General features: G+C 35.4%; 1 protein-coding gene and 1 pseudogene across 6 annotated transcripts in view; both read left to right on the top strand.

Moving 5' to 3' along the window:
* DNM1L (dynamin 1 like) overlaps window positions 1-27,555 on the top strand; it is an 88,294-nt gene that overhangs the window by 27,849 nt on the left and 32,890 nt on the right. For 4 of the 6 annotated variants that reach the window (XM_069094840.1, XM_069094841.1, XM_069094837.1 and 1 more), the window contains exons 3-9: window positions 16,428-16,466; window positions 18,315-18,361; window positions 18,664-18,735; window positions 20,657-20,743; window positions 20,984-21,146; window positions 22,610-22,730; window positions 23,434-23,565. In XM_069094840.1, coding sequence (XP_068950941.1) covers window positions 16,428-16,466; window positions 18,315-18,361; window positions 18,664-18,735; window positions 20,657-20,743; window positions 20,984-21,146; window positions 22,610-22,730; window positions 23,434-23,565 — 661 coding nt within the window. The remainder of the gene's footprint in view (window positions 1-16,427; window positions 16,467-18,314; window positions 18,362-18,663; window positions 18,736-20,656; window positions 20,744-20,983; window positions 21,147-22,609; window positions 22,731-23,433; window positions 23,566-27,555) is intronic. The other 2 variants (XM_069094842.1, XM_069094839.1) reach the window with 1 other exon arrangement.
* Window positions 23,574-27,268, top strand: LOC138166397 (protein LBH-like; annotated as a pseudogene).

Raw genomic sequence — 27,555 nt, 5'->3', positions numbered from 1 at the left:
TCCAATGAAGAAATCAGAACAATTTATAGTCATATGGAAAAATGTTCTAAATCATTGATTAGGGGAAAGTAGGAAAGGGGAAAGTGACAAGTGTTGGTGGGGAGGTGGAAAAATTGGAACACTAATTCATTGTTGGTGTGGAATTGTTAACTGAGAGCAATCTGGAATTATTCTCAAAGAGTTATTAAACTGACTATACTTTTTGACCTAGCAATACCACTTATTAGATCAATTTCCAAATATGATTAGGGAAAAAGAAAAAGAACCTATATATTCTAAAACCTGTATAGCAGCTGTTTTTGTGGTAGCAAAGATCTGGAAATTGCAGGGGTGCCCATCAATTGGGGAATGGCTGAAAAAATTATGGTATATGATTCTGATGAATACTGCTGCTATTAGAAATGATGTGATCTTAGTGATCTTAGAACATGGAAAGACATATATGAAGTAATGAGCAAAATTAATAGAACCAAGACTTTGAGCAATTAGGTCATTATAAATACACAAATTAACTCTAATGACATATGAAGAAAGATGCTATCTGCATCCAGAGCATGTAGAATAAGTAGAAGTATGTATAGAGTAATTTTACATACATACATACATACTTACATATATCTATATCTAATAGTAGCCATCTCTGTGGTGGGGGGAGGGAAGGAGAAAAGAGAAAAAAAGAAAAAAATTTACATGATAAGTATTATATATTTAAAAGGAATAGGAATTTGTACATAATAGATTTGTAGTTTCACGTGCAATCACCTTTTTAAAAAATTATGTTATGGAAATGCTTGTTTTATTACGTAAATTAAAAATAAAATAAATTTAAAAATATGCTTCAGAGGCCCTTTATTGATGATAATTTGTATTGCATTATTGTTAGAAAAATTTGTATTTAATATTTATGCTTTTCTCCATTTGTTCGTAAGTTTTTTATGCCCTAATATATGGTCAGTTTTTGTAAAGGTGTCATGTACAGCTAAGAATAGGTATACTCTTTCCTATTCCCTTTCAATATTCACTAGAGGTCTTTTCTAAAATTCTGTTCATCTCTCAAACTTTGTGTTTATTTATCTTATGGTTAGATTTATGTACCTCTGAGAAGAGTATATTGAGGTCCCTAAGCATATAGCTTTAATGTTTATTTCCTTTTATAACTTATTTAACTTTTCCTTTAATAATTTAGACGCTATACCATTTGGTGCATGTATGTTCAGCATTGATATTAATTTATTGTCTATGGTACTTTTTAGTAAAATGTATTTTTTCTGTATGTTCTCTCTTTTAATTAGGTCTGTTTTTGATTTTGCATCGTCTGAGATCATGATTTTGCTCAAGCCCCTTATTTTAACTGCATATGTTTCTATTTCAAATATGTTTCTTGAATAATTTTTGAATTGTGATTTCTGTTTTGCTACCCTCTTCCATTTTATGGGTGAGTTCATCTCATTCACGTTCATAGTTATGATTAACTATGTATTTCCCTCCATCTTATTCTGTTACACTTATCCTGTTTTTTACCCTCTCCTGTCTTTTAAGAGACTGTTTTGTTTCTGACTATTGTTTCTCTTAATTATCTTCCCTCTTATTCTCCTGCTCCCCTTTCTCCTAACCCTTTTCCTTCCTACTTCCTGTTGAATAAGATAGATTTCTGTACCCAACTCTGTGTGTGTGTGTGTTCTCTCTTTGAGCCAGTTAAGATGAAAATAAGGTTGAAGTGTTGCCTGCTTTCTTTCTCTTCCCACTATTACCCACTCCATTGTAGTAATTTTTTCTTGCACACCGCATTTATGGGGGATGATTTTTACCCTTTATTCCCCTCTCTGACTCCTTCTTCCTCATGCTTCCATTCTTTGAGACATTCTAAACAATGTTCTCTGTCTAATTGGACTCCCTTTAAGATACCTGGTGATAATAAAGTTTTTAGGGTATGTTTAGGTATGTTACACCCTAAACAGTTTAACTTTGGTTTATTCTCTTATTATTTATCATCCACATTTACCTTTTTAAGGCTTCTTTTTTTACCCCTGTGTGTATATATCACACTTGGTTTAAAGGTTCATTTTCTCCTTGTCGTTTTGCTTAGTTTTGCTGGGTAGGTTATTCTTGATTGTAATTCTACTTCTTTTGCCTTCCAGAATTTAATATATCATGCCCTCTGTTTCTTTATAGGGGTGACTGATGAATCTTGTGTGAATCCTGACAGTGGCTACTTAGCATTTAAATTCTTTCTTTCTGACTTCTTGTAGTATTTTTTCTTGATCTAGGAATTTTGGGTTTTGACTATAATATTATATAATAATATTCCTGGAAATTTTCATCTTGGGGATTTCTTTCAGAAAATAATTGGTGGATTCTTTCAGTTTCTACTTTGCTCTCTGGTTCTAAGACATCTGGGCAATCTTTATAATTTTTTTGAAGTATAATTTCTAGGCTTTTTGTTTATGGATTTCAGGTAGACTAGGGATTCTTAAATTGTCTCTCCTTGATCTCTTTTCCAAGTCAGTTGTTTTTCCTTTGAGATATTTTGTATTTTCTTCTATTTTTTCAGTCTTTGTACTTTGTTTTATTATTTCTTGGTGCCACATGCTTCCATTTGACCAATTTTAATTTTTAGGGACTTACTTTTATCAGTAAGGTTTTGCATATCTTTTCTCAAGCTGTCAATTCTCTTTATGTAACTTTCTTAGATAACTGTCATTCCAATTTTTTCCTTGATCACTCTTATTTGGTTAAAAAAAGTATTTTAGTCTTTTTATCACTTGCTTTATTTAACTCTTCTAGGAATTCTTATTAGACTTGTGTCCAGTTTGCCTCTTTCTTTGAGGTTTTTCTTGGTAGATGTTTTTAAGTCATTATCTTCTTTGCGTCTTCAACTTTCCTGTCACTGTAGGAGCTTGAGTTCTTTTTTTGTTTGTTCATTCTCCTAGCTTCTTGACATTGCATTTTATGTTAGTGTGGCACTCTGCTCAGTTATGGGGAGGATATCTGGCCTGAGTTTTTGCTATTTCACTCCTCAGTCTGAGTGCCTGCAAGTTTTCTGTGCTTGCAAAAGTGGTATGATCTGGGAATGGGTCTATTCATAGCCTTCTTTGAATGAGCTCTGCAAGGTCTTGAATCAAGTTTGAGCCTATTGACTTGTGTGTGGTTGAATTTTAGTAGACTTACTATATTTAGTTACTGTTACCCTTCTGGGAGGTTTTGCAGGTTCATAGAAACTGAACTTCTGGCTCCCCTTTTGTCTTGGTCTCCTGCCCTGGTTTTTCCACTGCAGGTTTATGTACTAGGCTGAAGGTTAGAACTTGTCACTGTTCTGCTCTTGTTCCAAGAGCCATACAGCTGAATTTTTGGAATTTTTTTTGTGTGTGCTCTGTACGCAACAGTAACCCAGGGTGAATGATTAGCCACTCCTTTCCAATCTGGATCTGTTGGGTGACAGAAGACATTCCTGCTCCCAAGCCTGGTTCAGATGTTTTCTGCTATCTCTTTCTGTTCAAGTACTTCCTGCCCTGGGCCTCTGCCTATTTTTCCTTTCTGTCCTTGGGTGCTGGAATGCTCCTGGCCTATTACTGAATTATATGCTGGGCTAAATAGTAGAACTGAGTTATAGCTTTGCTCATGTGCTTAGACAAAGTTATGTTTCTGGAGTTTTTACTTAGTATTCAATTAGGGTGACTGCTTCTCTGTGACCTGGATCTGTGACCTGGAACTACATAATGGGTAACAGAGCTTCCAAATAGCACCTGTTCCAGCTCCCAGCACCAGTTCAGGGGTCTAGGATCTCTTTCTGTCCCAAAGCTTCCAGGCTTGGTGCTTGGTTCCTGTTCTGTCCCTGGGGGCTAGAGTATTTCAGGTTTCACTGCTATTGCTATCTTTGGCTAGAAAAATGACCCAATATGACTTTGTCTTGACTTCTCAGAGTTCAGTTTGGTGTGTTTTCAAGCTCATCGTGGAGGAAGTATGCTGGGGTACTAAGGGAAAAATGCTAATTCTCACTCTGCCATCTTGCCTCTGCCTCCCTGCTGAATCCTTGACTTTCATTGGTGATCCTTTTCAGTTTTCAAAAAAAAATAGAGAAAGTGATAAGATCTGTTCCAGCTCTTGATCTATATAATAAAAGCATCACAGAGTTAGAGTTAGAAAGTACTTCTGGCCATTAAGTCCAACTCCCCTCATTTTAAAGATGTCCTGAAGCTCAGAGGGGTTGTAAGTTGCTTTTGGTCACTCGGCTAAAATGCGTCAGATAAATTTCTATGAATCTCTCTTCAGTTGTCCTGAACTATATAGGAGTGCTTATAGTCCTAAAATTATTGATTCAGCATTGGCCTATCCATCTAGCTCTAAATTTATGATCATATGAGGCTAGGGGTTTTGATATACTAACAGGTTTGCCAACCCATTTTTCTTTAAGAAAGTAGAGGTAATTTACCCCTTGCTTTCCTGTGAGGAGAGATTCTTCACACAAATATATCCTGATGCATAAATGTGCCAACTTCATTCAGCTCTCAACTGTAATTAATATGGGTGATAAAACAGAGGATCCTGTCCTGGCCAAACTTAAGAAGATAGATAAACTGAAGCTTTATAATCATCTGTTTGTGTTTGTGCGCGTGTGTGTGCATGCATACATGCGTAGACATGTATATATACATATTGTATAGAATATATGAACAAAGTCAGTCCTTATTTTCAAAGTTCAGTGGACCATGAATCCCTGATTTCCCACGGGGGGGGGGCACTAATACATTCCCCCAAAACACAGTTCTTTCCCAAAACCAAATTTAGTCCCTCCCTTTGTAAATCATTTTAAAGAGACTATCCATACATGCATTTAACTTGAATCTGACTTTCCTGTTCTCCCAACCATAAAATTAGAGTCATATATCATTAGACTCTTTTTCCCTTGGAAGTTTACCTCCTCAGAAAATATTTCCTTTCTTGGAGAATGACACTCCAAATACTTTTCCATAGGACTCACCACCTATATCTCTCTTCATTTCTTTGCATATCCTGCGTGACTTCCTATCTACTTGAAATACTACTGTATAGTTTTATTTGGGCTTTGTAAGACAGCTTCCTAGCTCTAGTAGATAGCATATTTGTAACAAGAAAAGCAACTCATTAAGTAAAATTCATAAGCTTAAGCTTCTGGAAATTCCAGTGGTCTGTTCTTTCTAGGTCTTTCAGCATCAAAAATACCGGAACACTAATTTCTCACCACCCTTTGAAAGAGGAATTTCTCAACTATTTCTTGTTTTATGATCCTATTTAGGACTAAGAGATCTTCCATGGGGGAGAATTTGCCACCTTGTTTTCAGGGGTCCAGCAGAAATTATTTTCCCCTGAAGGGTGCTTATATTTGCTAGTTGTAAATGTTTCAGCTCCAACAGGCCTTGAAGAGACATCTGAATAAACTGAACAGTAAATAAGATGATAGACTATTATTTCGAACTTCAATAAAAGCAACTGACCATAAAGCAATAGTTTCTCCTGTTTATCATATTCATATGACAAGATTTTTCCATGTACTTGTAATACTTGATGCTCAGTTTGTAATAGCAGGTATTTACTGTTAGATACCTCAAATTTTACTCTCCAGTTGGTTTTAATTCTTGTTATGTAGCCATTACTTAATTTAAGTAACTTAAATTAAGTACCCTGTTCTGGGGATATATAGGCATTTTTACCCAGAGACAAGTACCTGTTCCATACCTTAGTTCTGTTTGCTAAACTATGTTTCTTCATTCTCCTTTTGTGAAATTTTGATGTGTACTATAAGAATATTTTTGTTTTTAATAATGTTTTATTTTTTCCAATTTATGTAAAAACAGTTAACATTTAAAAAAAATTTACGTTCCAAATTTTCTGCCTACCTCCCCTAACCCTCATTGAGAAGGCAGGCAGTTTGATATAGGTTGTACATATATAGTCATGCAAAATGTATTTGTCATGCTTTGAAAGAAAATTAATGATTTATTATTAGTAATGTTTGATTTGTGTACTTATTTTATATAACTATATACCTGGGATGACATAATTTTTATTGCATTATGATCTGAAAAGAATGCATTTAATATTTCTGCTTTTCTGTATTTGATTGTGAATATATGGCATATGTCTGGGAATTGTCTGAACCTAAAATATAGCAGAAAATTTCTTAATGATTTATTATTAGTAAATGTTTGATTTGTATACTTATTTTATATAACTATATACCTGGGATGGCATAATTTTTGTTGCATTATGATCTGAAAAGAATGCATTTAATATTTCTGCTTTTTCTGTATTTGATTGTGAATATATGGCGTATGTCTGGGAATTGTCTGAACCTAGAATATAGCAGTGGATTCTTAACAGTAGGATAATCAGCTATATACAATAAAATAGATATTTCATTCTTTTTATTCCCCCCCCCCCCAGAAAACTCATTTTAATGGGATGACTTTGGTTGCACCCAACATGAAAACTGGATTTTATTTTATTTTATTTTCATTGATTGATTGATTGGTTGATTGCTTTTTGGAGGGCAATTGGGGTTAAGTGACTTGCCCAAAGTCACAGGGCTAGTAAGTGTGTCAAGTGTCTGAGGCCGGATTTGAACTCAGGTCCTCCTGACTTCAGGGCCAGTGCTCTATTCACCGCTCCACCTAGCCACCCCATTTTATTTTTAATTTATGGAATAAAACAAACATTTCTCAAAACAAACATTACCTTATTAAGGTGCATTTAAAAAAGGTAATTGTACATGAAACTACAAGTCATGAAACTGCACAACAAAACAATATGAATAAACAAGATAGCAAAATTAGGGGGGGAAATGGGGAAAAAAAGAATGAAATATCTGACTATTTTATCGGATAAAAGCTGGTTGTCCTATTGTTAAGACTCCACTACTGTCTTCTAGGTTCAGTTAATTTCCAGATATGTTTCGATTATATTAAGTTAAAAACTTTTTGTACAAATAAAACAAATATAGCTAAGATTAGAAGGAAATGGATAGTGCATTCTTGTCAGCCTCTGCCTTTGCCTTAGAGTACTAATAATAGAATAGTCAGCATTTATCTCCATTGTTTGTTGGCTGATACCTTTGATGAGCAGCACCTGAACCTTCATAATTCTTTACATTTACTGATCATTTGTCAAGCGCACATGTGCTTGTACAGCATAAGAAAATGACCAATTGGTCTGACACAACTACCTTTTAAAAATATGGAACTTCACAAATTTTATTATATTTTTGTGCAGGAGCCATGCCAGTTTACTCAATTTTAGTATATATGTTGCTGAAGTGAACATGTCTTCTCTATTTTTCTTTTTCTTCGGTTCTTTAAAACTACAAAATTCTTTTGTTATTGCTTCTTTTCTGGTTTTACAATTTTTCTTAAGATTCTTGACATTTTTTCCCTCCAAATGAATTTTATTTTATTTTTTTAGTTCTTTTAAATAACCCTTTGGTGTTTTGATTTGACACTTAATCAGTAAATTAATTTATGTAGTATTGTCATCTTTTGATTAAATTGTCTTTGCTTACCAATAAGCAGTTAATATTTCTCCGTTTATTTAAGTCTGCCATATTTCCTTAAAGTAGTTGTAGTTCATATAGTTTCATATATGTGTCTTGGCTGGTAGACCCTCCAGTATCTTATATATTCTCAATTATCTTATATGGAATTTCTAATTTTATCTCTTCCTATCCCTTTTTGCTGGTTTTGTTGTTGCAAATATACAGAATTACAAATGATTTAATGTGGATTTCTTTTTTATCTTGCAACTTTGCTGAAGTTATTGTTTCAATTAAAATTTTGCTTGACCCTCTAAGGTCAAGGCATCATATTATCTGCAAAAAACTAAATCTATTTCTCTTTGCCTATGCTTTTTCATAATCTTAGTTTCTCTTATTGTTATAATTAGTATTTCTAACATTTTATCAAATGATAATGATAATAGAAATGCTTGCTTTATTCCTTATCTCACTGGAAAATTCTTACTTCATATCAGTTATACATAATATTAACTCTTAGTTTTAAATAGATGTTACTTATATTAAGGAAAGGTTAATTTATTTCTATATTTTCTAGTGATTTTAGGCTATTGAATCATGTTAAAAGCTTTTTCTCAACTTGTTGGTGTGTGTGTCTTGTTATCAGTTTGGCCTAGTGTGTTGATAGTATTTTCTAATGTTGAAACAACCCTGCATTCCTGATATAAACCTAACCTGGTCATAGTATTAGATAGAGCCTTTGTGATATGTTACTGTAATATTTTATTTAAAAATTTTGTTTCTATTTTCATTAGGGATATCTGTCATTAGTTTTCTTTATCAGTTTTTACTTTTCTTATTTTAAGTATCAGGACCCTAATTGTATCTTATCAAAATATTGAAACATTCTTTGAATGTTTGATAGAATTTGCTTGTAAATCCCTTTAGTCAGTATTTTTTGGGGGAGATTACTTATTGTTCAATTTCTTTTTTTGAGATACTTTCTTATTTAAGTACTCTAATTCTTGTTCTCTTATTCTGGGCATTTATGTTTTTGTAAATATTCTTTCCTTTCATTTAGGCTATCAGTTTTTATTGGCATAAAATTCAGCAAAATAATTTCTAATAATTTCCTCTATTTCTTCATTTGTTGCGAATTCCATTTTTTTCCTTTTTGACACCTGGTAATCTGGTTTTCCTCTGTTAAAAAATCAAATTAGGTTAATCTGTTTTTTGATTTCCAGAAATTCTGTTTTGTTATTTGATTTAAAAAAAAAGTCTTTATTTTCCAGTTTTTTTAGTTGATTGCCCAACAAATTGATCTATCCTTTCTCTCTTTTCTTGATGAAAGTGTTTAGAGATACAAATTTTCTGATAAGGACTACTTATCCTACATCCCCTCAGTTTTGTTATGTTGTCTCATTGTAACAATTATCTGTTATTTTTAAGGTTTCATGTTTGACCTACCAGTTCTTTAGGATTAATATATTTAATCTCTAATTAGTTTTTAATATATTCCTTATTGAATCTAATTTTTATTGCATTATAATGATAACACTTAACATTTTTTTTGCATTAATTTGTGGGTTTTTATGGTCTGATACATGATCAGTTTTTGTCAAGGTGCTGTACACATTGGATACTCCAAAATGCAAACATCTGTAATGCCCATTTGGGCAACCCATTAAGGGAAGAAGTTGATTTGTACCACTTAACTCCTTATGAGAACTGTGTTTTGAATTCTGAAAGATAGCCTCCAAGCACATACATTTATTCCATTTTTTTCTCCCTCTTTCCCCTTTTGTCTTAGCCTTATCTAGAACCTGTTCTCTGTACTGGAGGGTCCATTATTTTCTAACAAAAATGCACCTTCCTGGGAAATCAGTGCATACTGCTAAAGATAGGACAGTTTTGCACTGTCTAAAGAGAAACATACTTTCAATTCAATGAATATATAATGCCTGTCTATTGCCTTTGTTGAACATATATGTATGTATGTATATTGAGTTAGCAAAAATCTAACTTTACCTCTCCCCTTTGCTTTTCAAAGCAAATAATCAAAGGCTCTTTCTTAATATTAAGTATACAACCAAATTCTTTTGCCAGAAAGGTTTTAGATATTACCTAATGTTTAACCTGTGTTGAGCAAGCAGTTTGTGAAAACAGCTCTGATTAGTTAAAATGATGAATTTTATAAACTTTTCAAATGGGGACTTGAACTATTGACTTTTTACTAAGGTATAATGTAAAATCAATCTACCCATCTCGAATTTGACTTCAATTTTATTGAAAAGATAGCCTCAATCTCATTTATTCTATCTCTAGTTCTTTTTACAGTGAAATGTGTCTTCCTCACAACCAGCTAACACTGGGCTGTTACTGAAGCTTAATTATAGCACTTATTAGTAAACCTTTGGTATTGTGGTGTGAGTTAAGATTAGCTAAGAACTCCAGTGGGTTCTGTCTTCTTGATATACAGCCCTGACCAAGGAAGGGGGAAGGGGAAAGGAAGGAGGAGAGAGAAAATATAAAGGCAAAAACCACTTTCCATTTTACTCATGCAGCCTGGGAAATGTGAATCTGTTCTTTCCTCAGTTCTCATGTGCTTCTCTTACAGTGTCAGCATCTCCCTTGGCAATATATGCCATGTATTATGCTAGGCACTGGAGATAGAATCTAAAATACTTTCTCTCTTCAACCCTGCCTCTTAAAATCTCTTGCTTTCATTTAAGGCTTAAGTCAAGTGCCAGGTGGTCTTTCCTAATCCTCAGTTGTTAGGTCCCTCCCTTCCTATTACTTTGTGTTGAATGAATACACACTCACACAGTTTCCCTTGAAGTAATAGAAGTTCCTTGAGGAGGCAGGAAGTATTTTGTTAGTGTTTTCATATCTCCAGCATAGTGCCTGGCATGTAGTAGATGCTTAATAATGTTTGTTAAATTATTTGCATCAATGGAGGGATAAGATTGGTTCTTAATGACAGTATAATAATAGTGGAAGACACTAGGCAGATGTGACTTCTGTTTTCTATTTAGGCATAAGATGGAATGGCATAGCAGATGGAATGTTGGACGTGGGTTCAAGAAGACCTGAACCATAGCTGCTTGACTAGCCTAACTCTGTGTGGGAGGCAAGTCATTTAATATTTGCCTACTTCAGTTTCTTTCATACATAATATGGGAATAATGATAGCACTGGCCTCCAAGGGTTGTTAAAATGCAACATGTAGAGCACTTTGCAAATGTTAGCTGTTAATAAAATGATTTTGGGGCTGGAAAGGCTAGTAACCAAGTAGGTAATAGGGAGCTGAAATAAAAGATAAGTTATGGGGATGATAAAATAATTCCTAGCTGACCTTGGTAAGTTCTACTCATCAACTTCATCCTATGGTACTGAAATGCTTGGTAGGTGGATTGCCTGTGTTCTTTTTAAGATAAAGGCAGAGAAGAGGTGTGCTGTAGGACTGAAGAGATGTGCAAATGTCTTGATTTTCAAAAAAGGAAGGATATATATTCTATAAACTTGAGGTTGATTCTTGGCAGAATTTTAGAATATAGCACATATTATTCATGAATATTTAGAAAGGGAAACAATGGACAGCATGTCAAATTAATTTGTGTGTGTTTTGTGTGTGTGTGTGTGTGTGTGTGTGTGTGTATGTTGAGAATGGGGCCTAGATTGTCAGTTCAAGGGATGATGTACATGTACATATCGTATCTGTATTGCCGTAAAGTGTTTGAAGATGTTTCATGCCAACCTTGTGGATAAAAAAGAAAGATATAGGACAGATGATAGTGTGGTTTAATGCATTCAGACATGATTGAATGACTAGATTCAAAGAATTGTCTGAGGGACAGCTAGGTGGCACAGTGAATAGAGTACTGGCCCTGGAGTCAGGAGGACCTGGGTTCAAATCCGACCTCAGACATTTAACACTTACTATCTGTGTGACCTTGGGCAAATCACTTAACTCCAATTGTCCTACTTTCCACACTCCAAAAAAGCAAAAAAAAAAAAAAAGAATTGTTTGTCTGAAGCAGAGTGAACAAGGGGAAGTGTTAGAAGGTGAAAAGAAACAAATTTTGGCTTGCTATCAGGAAAAACTTCCCAAAGTAGAATAATAGAGGGCATTCCTGTTCAGTTACATACAACTTGGAGTAGGTGGCCTCTGAGATTCTTTCTAGTTTTGAGATTGTGATAGTGTGTGTGTGTGTGTGTGTGTGTTTGTCAGTGTGTTGGAGTGAATAGGCAGGGGGGCTCATAGACCTCTCTTGAGAAGTTGGCAAAAGTCTGACACCTTGAGTTAGGTCAGTATAGATATTGTACTATTATATTCTTTTTATCCCTGTCCCAAGAAGCTAAAAAGAGCCTTCCTTTCAAAAAAATTTAGATATGATTGAGATTTCTGTTTCAGCACGATATTTGTTGGTGAGAGGGAAGCTTATATGTCTTTTAACAGAATTTTCCTTTAGAAGGAAAAAAAGTTAAGGAGAGGGATGCTGGAGCTAAAAGAAAAAAATGCATTTTCACCAGTGCTAGATTTTGTAGAAGAAAAATAATTTTTGAAAAGTTTATATAAAAGGAAAAACCTCACAGGTATTGATATGGAGCCAAGCATGTTCATAATTCTACTGCAATTCATTTTAATTATTGTTACTATTTATATTTTTGTTGTCATTGCATATATTGTTCTCCTACACATATGCTTAGCAATGGAATCTCTGTGTCAAGAGATATGAATATTTTAGTTGCTCTCAATAAAATTCTAAATTGCTTTTCAGGGTGTTTGGATCAAGTTACACCTTGGCCAGCAGTTTATTAGTGTGTGTCTCTTTCCATAATCCCTCTATATTTTAATCATGTTTGGCAGTTTGCAGGGTGTGAGAATCAGACATTTAAAAGAACAGTAAAGTACTTTGCTCCACAGACTTTTTACAAAAGTGGAGACAGAAGGCATTTTATCAAATTCCATCTATGAGACCAGTATGGTTCTCATATACAAATCAAGGAGAGAGAAAACAGAAAAGATAATTATAAAGCAATATCATTATTGAATATTGATGTGGAAATATTAGCAACAAGACATCAGCAACATACTTATTAGCAACAGTATTGTATATGTATATACACATATATATCACCCCTAACACTAAGATGCCACATGATATATAGCTACAATGAACAGCTACCATTATTTTTAAGATTTTTTTTTTTTTGCCTTTTTTTTGGAGGGGGTAAGGTAGGGTAATTAGGATTAGGTGACTTGCCCAAGGTCACACGACTAGTTTTGTGTTAAGTGTCTGAGGCTGGATTTGAACTCAGGTCCTCCTGACTCCAGGGCCGGTGCTCTATTCACTGCGCCACCTAGATGCCCCAGCTACCATTATTTGTAGTAGAGAGAAACAGTAGAAGCTTTGCTGATAAAATTCAGATAAAACAGAGTGCTACCTATGCCAGTAAGAGGAGTAAAGAATTTGATGGAATAAGTATAGACGAAGAGAAATCACAACTTTCTACACCCACATCTTTTATTTATGTGCCCCCGCCTCCCTTTACTATTTCCCCTTCAGTTCTCACTATCTACCAGCTTCCAGGTTCTCTGCAGCTATAGTCCTAACTGTCCTCTCTCATTGAAGTATACCTTAACCGGTCCTTCTGATATGATAACTCTAGCTCACTGGAGTGTACTTCCTGTAAATATTCACCTTCCTGTACAAGTGGGGTGAATCAGCTCCTTGAACTGTCATAAGGTGAAACCTTATGAATATAAAAATGACAATAGATCCTAAATTTATTTTCAGTTTTAATGGTATAAAAATCATTCTTTTTCAGGACTTTTATGTAGTACAAGACAAAATAACAAAATTCATCTAGAATAATAAAAGTTAATCTCAAGAGAAATAATGAAAAAATTAAGAATAAAGGTAGCCTATCATTAGCCAGTTTCAAATTGTACTTATAAGCAGCATTTATTTAAATATGGTCAAACTGATTATTTAACCAAAAAAATAGAAAATAGTGGAATAGGAGAAACAAGCAAATGTATATAGTAAGCCCTTGTCAATAAACTCAAGAACATAACTTTCTGAGGAAAAGAATCCATTCAATTAACTGCTTAGGAAAATTGGAAAGCGGCTTGGCAGAAAGTAGTGTATAAAACATGAAATGCCAAGTATATACTTCACTTAAATATAGTCACATAAAAAATTTTTTTTGGAGAATGAAAGGTTGAAACACCTTTCACAGGGCAAGGAGGAAAATTCTTAACCTGATGAAACTTACTAAAATGAACATCTTAAAAGATAAAATAAGCAGTTTTGATTATATAACATTTTAAAGCCTTAACATACATGAAATCAATTTGATTGGAAATAGAGAAGTTGTAGAATAGGGAAAAATATATTAATCAAGTCTGATTTCCAAGACATACAGTGAATTGACACATATATAAGACTAAGAATCATTTTTCTATAATGCATTGTAGGTGGAATTGTGAGTTGGTTCAACTATTCTGGAAAATAATTTATAATTATGCAAAAAATGCTGTCTTTTGATTCAGCAATCCCACTCTTAGTTATATACACTAAAGACTGGAATGAATGTCTGGAATGAATTTACAAGGCCCAAGCAATCTTTTAAGTCGGGATTGTAAAAGTTTATTGTTACTCTTTGCAGCAGGCAGGGGCTCTTAGGGAACCTGCAAACTTAAAGAAGTCATAGGTATAGTTTATAAAGAGTTATAATAGTAAATCAGATGCCAATTATGCTAACAAGGTGAGTAAGGGTGGGATTAGGGAGGAATTAAGGAGTGGTCGGTGCTTAAAAGAACATGCACTTTTAATATCAACTGCCCAGACATATTGCCCATAATACATTGGGAACCTGGGGGTGGGGCGGGGGCTACCTGGAGGTGTGGTTTTTAGGCCTGAAATGTCACTAAGTCAGCTAGAGGTCCTGGCTGACTGAGAAGCTCCTAGTCTGCCACCCATCAGTGTCATGTTTGACAAGATAGATGTTGGGAACCAAGGATAAGGGGAATTCAGATGTGCCTAATTGGCTGAGGAATTAATCTACAGATAGTGCATTGAAGGATTCATAGGTGCAGCTGGCCATTATACTAGGGGGAGATAAACAGTTCATGAATTGTTGCTAGGCAGAGTGCTGGCAGGGGGAAGGGGCAGAGTTAATGCTCTGAGGCTGGGGTGGGGGGATATGATTTTACAAACTGATGTTACAAACATAGACACCCCAAGCACCACATCGGGAGGATAATATACATAATGATAAAAAAAATACAAAATAAAAATCACAAAAAGGCAACTGAACTTAGATAACTGAGGATAGAATGTGGCAAATAAAGAGTTCTATATATTGCTCTATTAGTTGGTTTTGCCTGACTGCATGTATTTCTTTATTATGAGGGAGAATTGTTGGTGAAGAAAGTGATTATAATATTAGAAAATAAAACTAATCAGTTAAAATTTTATTTTTTTTTTGCTTTATGGAGGGGAAAAGCAGGGCAATTGAGGTTAAATGACTTGCTGAGGATCACACGGTTAGTAAGTGGTAAGTGTCTGAGGCTGGATTTGAACTCAGGTCATCCTGACTGCAGTGCTCTATTCACTCTGTTCACCTAGCCTCCCCTAAGTTAAAATTTTTTAAGTTTAATATCCTTTGTAGGTTCTTTAAATTCTGGAAATTCTCTTTTATATATTTCCCCTCCATCCCTGAATACATACCAACTAGGGTATCAAGGCTCTGATAGGAAATTTATAGTATAAGTAACAGCATACCTATAACCTAAATTTAAATCAACACGTTATGGATTTTTAATGTTTATATTATGGTAGTTAATCATGCATGAAATAGCCTATTGGCCACTGAACCCTGATATCCTGGGTTCTAAAGCCCTCTCTGCTGTTATCTAAATAATGTAATGTTTAGATAAATCACTTACTTGCTCAATGAAATGAGGATGTTAAACTAGTGTGTTCCACCAGTAAAATTCTATAATTCTGGTGCAGCTAGGAGGCACAGTGTATAATAGAGCGCCAGCCCTGGAGTCAGGAGGACCTGAGTTCAAATGCAGCCTCAGAAACTTAACACTTACTAGTGGTGTGACCTTGGGCAAGTCACTTACACCCAATTGCCATGCCTTCCCCCCTCCAAAAAGTAAAATAAAATAAAATAAGATTCTATAATTCTGTCTAGTAAATTTAAAAATTGACCAAGTTGTGTAACATAGAAAATGCTTGGTTATTATCAATCAACAAGCATTTATTAATTCCCTATGTGTCAAACACTGGAGATAAAAGTATGACACAATGTCTACTCTCAAGGAATTAATAGTCTAATGGTCTACACAAGTACATATAATTGTCAGTAAGCATTTATTATGTGCCAGGCACTATCCTAAGCACTAAGAATATAAAAAGTCAGAAGAGTCCCTGACCTTAAGGAGCTCACACGCTAACAAGGGGGGGTGGGAGACAACAAGCAAACAATATGTACAAATAATCTGTATACAATATAAATAGGAAATAATTAAGAGAGAGAGAAGGTATTAGAATTAAAAGAAGTTGGGAAAGGCTTCCTATAGAAGATGAAATTTTATTTGAGACTTAAAGGAAGCCAGGGAAGTCAGAAGGCAGAGATGAGAGAGGAAGAGCATTTCACACATGGAAGACAGAGAAAATTCCTAGAGCTGAGAGCGTGTCTTGTATATATGTATATGTTATGTATGTATGTGTGTGTATGTATGTATGTGTTGGACATATACATACATGTCTTTTTTTCCTATCTGTTAAAACTTGAATGTGCTTCTGAATGATTGAACAATATGCACATTTCAAATGTGTTATGCTTTTTGTACATCTGATAAAATGATATAAAATTTCAGCAATAAGTGCTAAACTTATCATTCTATGCTATTTCTTTTTAACTACAGACCCTGCAACATGGAAAAATCCAAGACACCTTTCTAAAGGTTTCTTTTATCCACTTGCTTTTGTTCCTTTTTCTATTATAAACCTGCATGTGCGCTTGAATATTCTTAAGGCCTTGTATGCATTCTTAGTCGTTTTTTCCCCTACTATATCAGTTTAGTGGTTCTTAGAACCTTTTGGGCTTTGCATCAGTCTATAAGAATTTTTTATGGTAAATATAATGTTTAATGTGTTTAAAAATAAACCTAGGACTTTGTTATTCTAAAGTAAATTAATATATTCCTTTCCTGAGATGGAAGTCCCCATCTATTTGAGGTTCTCCTGAGTGACTTTATAGGAAAGGGACTATCCTTTGTGCTTCAAATAGTTAAACACTTCACTTATGAGAGGAGCATGTTTTCCCCCACTATTCTTTGCTTTTCCTACCAAAGAAAATCTTAATTAGCTTTAATTTATTATTTTATGTGACTTTACTGTGATGAAATTGTTTTTTGGTTTTAGGTATACTATAAAAGACCTTTTTCAAATTGATGCTTGTAATGAATCGAATTCTGTTTGTATGTTTGCATTAGCACTTAGCATTTTAAAGCAATCTTAAATTGCAAAAACTAGAACCATTTATCATTTCCAAATCTTTAAGAAGTTCAGTAGTGTCCCTTTCCAGTATATCACTTCCAAGGTGTTGCCTAGTGTGTTTTTGGAAAATGCAGGAAAAACAGAATCTCTGAATTCAGGAGGTGAGGTAGCAAAAATTTCCAGAGTAACAAAAATTTTTTTTCTGTATGCTATGTAATATAATGAATCTGTGAAGTGAACCAATTGTCTCTTCCCTGGGTCTTGTTTTCTGCTTCTACTTAATTTCTGCCCTACCCTCAATCTCTTTGTGCCTACACCCCTGGCTTTCTATCAGATATATTTAAAATGGGGAAAATTTGTTTTGGAGGTGATTTTGTATTGGCATGGAGATTGATGAGTGGGGTAGAAACTAGGGAAGCTTTCAGAATGTCAAGGACTTCACTTAAAAAGATATATACAGTGAAGCAGAACTTTGAGCGGCTTAACAGAAACCCGAGTTTTATATATGAATGAAAAATATACACGCCCATGCATGTATATTTTTCGCTTTATTAACTATGTGTAGATATATTCATTACATACTCTTTTCTTAGTTGAATATTCATTTTTTCAGCTTTTAACTAAATTAAATATCTTTATGGGAGAAAATACTATTTAAAAAGATTTTTTTAAAGCTTATTTTCCTATCAAACAGTGTCTATTAAAAATAAAGGAAGGTAATTTTGTTAATCAGATGCAGATTTCAAGACTAGGAGACCTATGTTTATCTTTTATAGCTTCTTTGTCTACAGTTTGTAATTTCGAAATAAAAGACAGGTCTTTTAACTTCCAAAAGACATATTTTGTCAGGACGGTTTAATGTGATAGATAGAAAACAGGCCTCATGATTAGGAAGATAAAGGGTTAAGTTCTTAGTTCTTCTGGAGAGGTCACATACTGGCTATAGGAAAGTCATTTAGCCTCTCATATAAACCAGACAACTTTCCAAGACTCTTAAGTTGCAGAATAATTACTGATCAGCATTTTTCTCATTGGGGCTTTTCTCACTGAGAAAAAAACTGTGATGGTTAAAAAAAACAACCCAAAAAAGAACCTATTTAGTAGTACTCAAAAACATTCTTATAGGAAAAAATAACAGGCTGCTTTATCTCAGACTTTGAACAAACTTAAATTTTTTTATTAAGTGCTCTAATAAATAATTACATATATAGATGGATATAACTACATATGAATTTAGTTCTTTTTAGCTATTTAACTGAAGCTAAAGCAAAAGGTTTGTAGCATTGTCTAAAGGATTGGTTATTTGTTTTCAGGTATTCAAGCTGAAGAGTGGGGTAAATTTCTGCACACCAAAAATAAGGTAATTGCATAAAATACAAATATGTTTTGGGGAATAATTTTAGTATTTATCAACAATTGAAGCATTTTTATTTTTATAGTGAAAAAGGACACCAGTTGAGTTTCTACTGTTGGTTATTTGGTGTATAATTTTGAAGTAACTTTTTTAAAGTCACTAAGCAAAAGGAAAATTATCTACTAAATCTTGTTCATCAGATTAATTGGTTTCTCTGCCTCAAGATTTTGCCAATGATCCCAGTTCATAGTTTGTCTTTTATCCAAATGTAAAGATTTAAATTTTTAAATTTTAATACTTTATTTTAGTTATACACTGATTTTGATGAAATTCGACAAGAAATTGAAAATGAAACAGAGAGGATTTCAGGAAACAATAAGGTATGGATTTTTGAGACTGAAATTTTCTTTAGAGTTGGATTGTATTAACAGAAGTAATGAAAACAAATATTTTTTGAACCCCTGCAATGTGTACATAAGGAATATATTCAATTTTCTTCAAGTGATTATACCTTTGATAGATACACAAAAAATTCATAGACAAATCTTCTGCTGTATTTTTTTTTCCATAGGCTCATATAACATCAAGAATTTTACTTTTTAAATGATATATTTCTGATATTGTCATGTTTATATCACTTTACTTTAGCTGCTGTATTCAGTACTATCACAGCAGATTAGGCTTCTCACACTAAATATGTCTAAATACATGCCTAAATAAATGTTTAAAATAGAACTCATTATCTTTCCCCCAAAACTCACCTCTTTTGCAAAGTTCCCTGTTCCTGTCAAAAGCATCAACATTTTTCCATTCTCCCAGTTTCTTAACCATGCTGTTATCCTTGAATCCTTACTTCACATATCTAATCACTTGTCAGCTCTTGCCATTTCTACTTCCCAGAGCATCTCTCATATCTAAACCCTTCTTTCCACTCACATAGTAACCACTTTATTTCAGGCCATCACTTCTCACTTGGATTTTGCAATAGCCTATTTATTAAATTATTCTTTCTGTCTTGCTTCTCTTTACTCCAGTTTTTCCTCTACACTGCTGTCAGAATGATTTTTTCCTTAATGCTGATCTGACCATGTCATTCCCCTAATCAGTATACTCTGGTGGCTTCTTTTTGCCTTTAGAATCAAATATTAAGTCTTCTGTTTCACTTTTTTTTTTTTTAAAGCACTTGGGTTTAAGTAACTTGCTCAGGGTTACACGGGCAGTTATTTCTGGGTGTGGTGCTAAGTATCAGAGCCCACATTCGATCCCAGGTCATCCCAGTGCTCTTACTCACTGAGCCACCTGGCCACCCCTAAGCAATTGGGGTTAAGTAACTTGCTCAAGCTTACATGGCCAGGTGTTTCTGGGTGGGTGCTAAGTATCCGAGCCCAGATTTGATCCCAAGTCATCCCGACTCTGGGGCTGGTGCTCTTACTCACTGTGCTACCTGGCCGCCCCCTGTTTCACTTTTAAAGCCCTTCACAACCTGACCCTGGTTTATCTTTCTAGCTTGACTATATATTGTTCTCCCTTCTGTACTCTCCAAGTTGATCTTATCTGTGTTTCTCACATAGGATACTGAGGCTCTTGCCTCCAGGCCTTTTCATTGGCTATCTTCTATACCATTTGAAAAATAGCAAAATATAAATACAAGTTAAAATAGAGTCATAGATTTAGAGGTTGGAGGGACCTTCCTGGTAGGAATTCCAGTGAGGACGTTGTTCAGGAAAAGCTTCACAGACAAGAGTTTTGAAACAGGTTAGGGAAAAGAAGGGAAGGCATTTCAAGGTAATGAAAATGGCATGTGCAAAGGCAAAAAACGAACAGTTTAGACTCTCTAGTCCTTATTCATGATGACCCAAATCTATAACATTTGGTGAGTTGGGAAGAGGATGCACGAAGTGGGGAAGACATGATCTCAACCAAAATATGTTGGTGGCAGAGGGGAATCATTATCTCTGTACAGTAGCAAATAATTTGAGTTGATTTATGTATGTTGATAACTAGCTTTGAAGAATCAGAAAAGGCTTTCAAATTGAGATGAAGAAAGTAGAGTATTAAGAACCATGGTAGTGCTGTATAAGTCCTTTATTACACAGTTTTTATACAAACAGGACCTTTAAACTGTCGTCATATTTTATTGGATTGTTGCTTTGTGTAGTTACACTTCAGGGAGCATGATTTAATTCACAGTGTCCATATTCATGGTATAATTAGTTTTAAATCATTCATTCTTAATATGTTATTTTAATAGATTTTGTATAACTTTAGTTAATGTTAATATTTTAAACAACTTATTTTTAGGGGGTCAGTCCTGAACCTATTCATCTTAAAATTTTTTCACCTAACGTTGTAAACCTGACTCTTGTGGATTTGCCAGGCATGACAAAGGTAAGGAAAAATTTTGCTTACTTCCTTGTGGGTAGGATGTTACCTATTAATTGGCACTTTTATCTTGTAAAAAATACAGTGGTCTTGTTGATTAACCCCATAAATAGTGTTCACATTCTGTATCCTTCAGCTATATTTTTTTATACGTGACCAGGAATGGCACTGGCTAGTCTAATAGAATCTCTACCATTAGAATTTGATCTTCATGCTTATGATAATTGATTTTTCTTACATTTTTAGGTACCTGTAGGTGATCAACCGAAGGATATTGAACTTCAAATCAGAGATCTCATCCTTCGTTTCATTAGTAACCCTAATTCTATTATTCTGGCTGTCACTGCTGCTAATACAGATATGGCAACATCAGAGGCTCTTAAAATTTCAAGAGAGGTAGATCCAGATGGTAAGGAATAAAAGTTTGAAATTGGTTGATGAGAAAAGGGAATAGACATATTCTACTTATAAATTTACCTTTAAAGAGGAGGGGGGAAAGTAGTTTTTGTGTTCTTGCCTAACGCTAGTGATACTAATTATAAATGAAGTAGTATATTTAAATGAAAATGCTTTCTGTTTGTTATTTTTAAATTAAAATGCTAATGCAGAATATAATTTAACTTAGGGGTTTTTTTTCTGTTTATTTCTTTGAGGAAAATTTGATTTTCCTTTTTTTATTTTTTATTTATTTTTTGCTTTTTTAGAGGGGGAATAATTAAATGGGTTTAATTAAGTGACTTGCCCAAGGTCACATGGCTAGTTTTTTGTGTTAAGTGTCTGAGGCTGGATTTAAACTCAGGTCCTCCTGACTCCAGGGCTGGTGCTCTATTCACTGCGCCACCTAGCTGTCCCTTTTCCTTTGTTTTAAACATTGGATTATCAGTGATGTAGTTTCTAGCATGCTCTGAGAACTGCTTTGAGAAACCTTATAGGAATGCACAGAGAAAATATTTAGACTTTTGTGTTCTTTGAAATACATTAAAATTTTATTTTTGAGTGCCTTGATATGTCATGGATTTTCTATCAGTTACATTATGTCCTCATAGTAGTGTTATATCTCTTACTATGATAAAGTAAGGCAGATGATGGCTTTACCTACTATATTTATCCACCTATATAAGTATCTAAGTAGAGATTTTTCTCCTCTTGAATATCAGTAGCAAATTTTTTTTTAAAATGTGTATTCTTTTTTTTTATAATTTTAAATACTGTTATAAATAGCCATTATGCTGATGCAAAATAAATCTGGTATAAATATCAGAAAATAGCCCATTTCATTTTTTATTAGGGTTTTAATAACTAGTATAACAGGAGAAGAGAATTTAGAGAAATTTGGAAGGGGAAGATGAATATAGTTTGAAGAAAATGAGAATCTTTGCATATATAGAATCTTAATTTGTGGATTTTCCATGTCTGTACCTGTTAGAAATAAAGGTACTTAATGATTAGCTCTTTGTTTCTTAAAATGGGATTTTAAAAAATTCTGTAGCTTTAACTTCATTGAATGTAAACAATTATATGCTTAAGATACTCTTTACTTGTTTTGAAAGAATGTTATTGAATGTGATATTTTCCATGGCTAACTTTTAACAAGAAACCTCTTCCCCCTTTTTTGGGGGCTCTAGAGGGGGGAGGGCAGGGCAGTTAAGTGACTAAGTTAAGTGACTTGCCCAAGGTCACACAGATAGTAAGTGTTGAGTGTCTGAGACCAGATTTGAACTCAGGTCCTCCTGATTCCAGGGCCAGTACTTTATTCACTGTGCCAACTAGCTGCCCCAAGAAACCCATTTTTAAGACTGATTTTTGAACTGATATATCAACATTTAGTGATTGTTCCTTATTACTGGGTATTTTCTTATTTACAATTATTAGGTCGTAGAACCCTTGCTGTAATCACTAAACTAGATCTCATGGATGCTGGGACTGATGCAATGGATGTGTTGATGGGAAGGGTCATTCCAGTTAAACTTGGCATAATAGGAGTGGTAAACAGGTAAGCTATTTCTTTAAATAGAGAATGGCTACATAAGACTATAAGGAACCCTATAAATGTAGGAATAAAAAGTTTTGTGGGGCAATTTTAAATAGAACAAATAACGTTAAAGTGGGAATGACGAGAGCTGGATTTTAGGTGTATCTGTCATTAATTAGCTGTGTGATATTGGGCCAGTTATTTAACCTCGAGGCCTCATTTTGCTTCAAAAGTAAGACGAGAGGGTTGGACTAGTTGTCCCTTAAGGTCCTTTCAAACCTTTGCAATCTATAATTCTTAACTTTTCTCTCCTACTCCTTTCCTCTCCTCTTCTCCTGTCCCTCCCCTCCAGTCTCTGTTGTGCATCTCACCAGCTCCATCTATCTACCAGTCCCCCACCCCCCTTTTTTTTTTTTCAGTCAGCTGACATAGGGTAGATGTAGGTTAGAGTTGTGTGTTATACTTTGTGGGTAATGGATGTTTTATTATGAGAGTAGTTTTCAGCAAACAGGTTCATGGAGAAGATATGTATATAATACATGTTTTGGTGAAATTGTTTTTACTCATGTTGCGCCTGGGTGTGAGGGGGGAGGGAGGAGTCTCTAGTAAAGTTGACAAGAACAAGGGATAATCATGTGCTCATATTTTCAGTGAAAGTAGATAAAAGACTAATTTAGTTTAACAGCAGTTTCTTGTTAATAATTTTATTACTTTCAACCTCTAGGAGCCAACTGGATATTAACAATAAGAAGAGTGTATCGGATTCTATCCGTGATGAATATGCTTTTCTTCAAAAGAAATACCCATCACTAGCCAACAGAAACGGAACAAAATACCTCGCTAGGACACTGAACAGGTAACGTTTCCTACTTTAAATATGAAGCATTCTCTTTCCTTTTCCAGAAGGCTTAGCAATTGAGGCTTAAACAGTGATTTACTTAAGTGTTAAGTGTCAATTATATACAGTTTTATAGTTTTGTTACTTTGCAATTAGAGTTTTACTTATTATGCATTAGTATTAAGAAACCAAAACGTTATCCATAAAAGTAAGTAAATGAATGAAAAAGGATTTGTTAATCACTTATGTGAAAAGCACTATATTAAGTACTTAAGATAAAAGGTAAGACAGTCATGGGTCTTAAGCCACTCACATTTTAATAAAGGGAAATAACACAAGTTTTAGCTGTATGTTAAATGGAAAGGCCTAGTGATCCTTAAGGTGCAGCGGCAAAATAGATAGTAATGCATCTTCTTTAATTTCCATTATAAAACCATATTGGGAAGAGCTCACTGGTAACAGGATTGGAACATCTGCTTGCTAGCCTTTCCTCCAGGTAGTGGCTGAGAGCAGTGGGAACCAATGCATCTGAGATCTTGCCCCCAGAGGGCGTGTCCTGGAATGATGAATCCCTCTGTGGCCCTAAAACCTTGAGAAAACTGCCGGATGCTGGATCACTGCAGTGCCCTCTTCTCTGGCCCAGGGACCTTTTTTTAAATGTCCAAGGGCGTAGGTCAGTCTCCCTTAGGATTTCATGTGTACATATTTCATGATTCACTGCCCTAATAATCTGAGATCAACTGACATGACTGAGATGATGATGAGCACCCCATCTATGGATGAGATTGGACTGAATACTCGGAAGGATGGTGTCTCTATCAGATCTTTCCTGGTCCTTCAGGCATTGATCGCTACTGCAGACTGGAAGACTGCCAGCTTTCTGCTGTGGTGGAGCCCACAGAGGGAGAAGTGGAAATTTGGGAGCTAAGATGGCCCCCAGAGGAGTTCTAGGTCCAAGAAAATGATCAAGAAACCAGTAAAGAAACGGAACAAGAAGAAGGAACAGCAAATCTATTGAAGGCACCAAAAGGAGGCAAAAAAAAAAATACATGGGTTTTTTTTCCCCATCATGATGGAAAATGAGTGAACCACAGTACTGAAAAAGTCCAATGATGGCTTCAGTTTTGCACCTGTGAGATCACTGGGTTGGTTTTCTTTTTTTTTCTTTGTTGATATGTATATTTTTTTTTCCAAAAGAAAAGTATTCAGCAGCTGAGTCCTCAATGCAAAGATCAACAAGGCCTTCTGAGAAAGGAAATCACTTAACTGGGGTTGGGGAAGTGTCTGCTCCTTTGATATCACTATCTGAACTCTGCATAGTCTTGAGGAGTTGGGATATTCCAGAGGGTATTGGTAAAAGACAGAGCAAGTAATGAACATTCTGAGCAAGAAAACAAATGACAGGAATAAGAGAAAATAGACCTACAGCCAGAAAGCATTCAGAGGGGAATATTGCTGACTCAGAAGTACAATTGTAGGTAGAGCCGTCATGTCCCATTTTTTTTCTCCTTCCTTTTGTGTCTGTTCAGAGTGTGTTTGAATGAGTTAACAAGGGAAAATGGGAAACAGACCATACTGGGAGCTTTCTAATGGCAAGGGCATTAGCTGTGAGACAAACATGTGGGCAATTCCCTTGATTACCTCCCGTCTCCTTTTTCCCCTCCTTTACTCCTGATCTCTGTCTTCCTCTGACAGAGGACTTCTCTGTCAGTCTTTATCTGTTTTTTGTTTGTGGGTAGGGAGGGCAAGACTTTCTAGGTTCATTTCCCAAAGTATCCATCCCTTTTTGTTCTTGGTGCCCTGGCATCCCATGTCCCTCTGTGGTCGATGGGGAGGATAAGAGAGCTATAGGATGGGTCCCTTGCCCTTCTCAGGATGAAAGGCACATGTCAGCGTTCCTCTCATCTCTTACCATTCTCAAAGTCTAAGCAGGAGGTTTGGGATTGCCTCGGTTCTATTTCTTTAATTGAAAGCCCCTGTACCAGTCTCTGAGCTGAATCTTCAGCCTCTTCCCACCTGTTTGATTCTAGCCAGTCTGACTAACTAGGTCATTTACTATTGGCCTTCAGCCTAATTTTCACCTTGAATATTCTCCTTCTTTTTCATGAGAAGTGAAGGAGTGAGGGGAAGAGAAACAAAGGTTTCCTTGGTATTGTTTTTAGGTGGGAGCTCAGTCTTCCTTTTGGTTACGAGGGGCAGTGTAGCCTGGGACTTGGAAGGAGCATGGGTTGGGGAAGGAGGAGGAGGAGTGAGTGAGAGTGGGGTGACACATGGTAGGTCAGGTACCAGTACTACTGTGACAAATATCTTGCAGCTTTCCAAGTTCTGAAGAGGTAGGTATTGTGTGTATGTGTGTAGTGGAGAGGGGAGGAGGCTACCCTGGATTGCTCTGCTCTGAGGAGGCTCCAGAAAGAAAAGGTTGTTGTATTCAGATGAGTTTTCCTCTCAACCTCCCTAATTCTGCCACTCCTATCTCCTTCCTCTCCCCCTCCTTGGCCCTTTGTCTGGAAGGGCAGCTTCCACAGGAACATTGGGAGCTCACTTATGAACTGACTATGGTGAGGCTCTCCACTTTGGAGTCCAGGGTCCAAAGAAGAAATTACAAAAACATTTCCATCTTGTTGCCAGATCCTCTGTGACTTTGAACAGAGAGGCAGCAGATGATAAGGAATCAAACTTGGAGGCTTTCCTTGGGTATAACAAGAGAATTCAAGGCACTTGACCATTGTCTCCCTATTTCCAATCAGTCCTATTTTAGTCCCTTAGTCTTGGACTTAGTGTAATATATTTGTATTTAACACCTTAATGGGTAGTATGGCTCTGGGGAAGGCTGGGGAAGGGTGTTGGTTTTATATATCAGTAGGACCAGGTTTGAGAGTTATCTCTCCCCTTTTCTTACCTCCCATCTCATCTGCTTGTATTGTAAACCTTGATGGCAATAATGTTTAGTTCCATATTGTAACAGTGGGGAGTGGGGGGGGGGGGTGGGCAGAGGAGGGAGATGACCTATCCCTGCAATTTTTGCTGATGACCCCATGATAGGTCTGCTTCTTTCTCGCTAGTTGTGGTTTGGTAGCAGAGAGTCTTTGTTGTGTATACACTGCTGTAGTTTTGATCATCATTCAACTCCTGTGGAGGGGAGAGTCTTTTGAAATCTCTTGATGGGGTGGGTATCCAGCACCCCTCTTCCCACCCCCACCCCCCAAATCTGCTACCTGTTATCATCTGTCCTAGTCTTGCTGTGTGATGAAATGTGCTTTTGTACATTGCATAACAAACCTACCTTGTGTATATATATCTTTATGGCTGGTGGGTTATTATCTTTCTGGTCTTGAGACCACTCTCTACTGCCATTTAGAATTCTGAGCAGGTGAGGGACTGACAGCCTATAACATAGGCCAGGATCTTCGGAAGAGTCATTCCCCCTGGATTGATCCATTTACCCTAGGAAGAGCTATGCTCTTTATCTGGCCTCTCTGTTATTGTGAGTTTTTGTTTGTTGTTATTGTTGTTTTTCCCCTTTTTGGAAGTAATTTGTGTGTATTTGTAACTGAATGTATCAAAAATAAAAATGCTTTCATTAAAAAAAAATGCTCGTTCAACTTTCTGAAACTTCTGTCCTTTTTAAGCTCAGGGAGAAACTAGAATTTTTTTTACCTCAAAACTACTTTTTGTCACTATGACAGTTGTAAATAAAGTTTGAAAATACTTTTAAAAAAAATTGGTTTCCAATGTTGAATCATTTCATAGTGCCAAGAACTTTGGTAGGAAGAACTTTCTATTTCGGATATTCAGGAGCCGTGGTTGCTAAGGAGGTGGGAGGTAAGAAATTCCTCACAACTAAAGACTAAGTGTGGGGTTTGTTAGAATTCAAAAGAACCCAGATCCATTTTGATGGCTTTTAGGAAGAGAATAAAAATCTGAACAATTCTGATTATCAGAAGACTTCTCAATTCAATTCTTCTATCTTATCCATGGTAAGAATAGTTCAGGTTTCAAGTCTGATAC

The sequence above is a fragment of the Petaurus breviceps genome, unplaced genomic scaffold (genome assembly GCF_028583685.1).
Source record: "Petaurus breviceps papuanus isolate PSGF00001 unplaced genomic scaffold, PetGlider_PUasm1.0 221, whole genome shotgun sequence".
Lineage (NCBI taxonomy): Eukaryota > Metazoa > Chordata > Mammalia > Diprotodontia > Petauridae > Petaurus > Petaurus breviceps.
The sequence above is the reverse complement of the archived record's forward strand: the minus strand, read 5'-3'. Positions and strand labels throughout refer to the sequence as shown.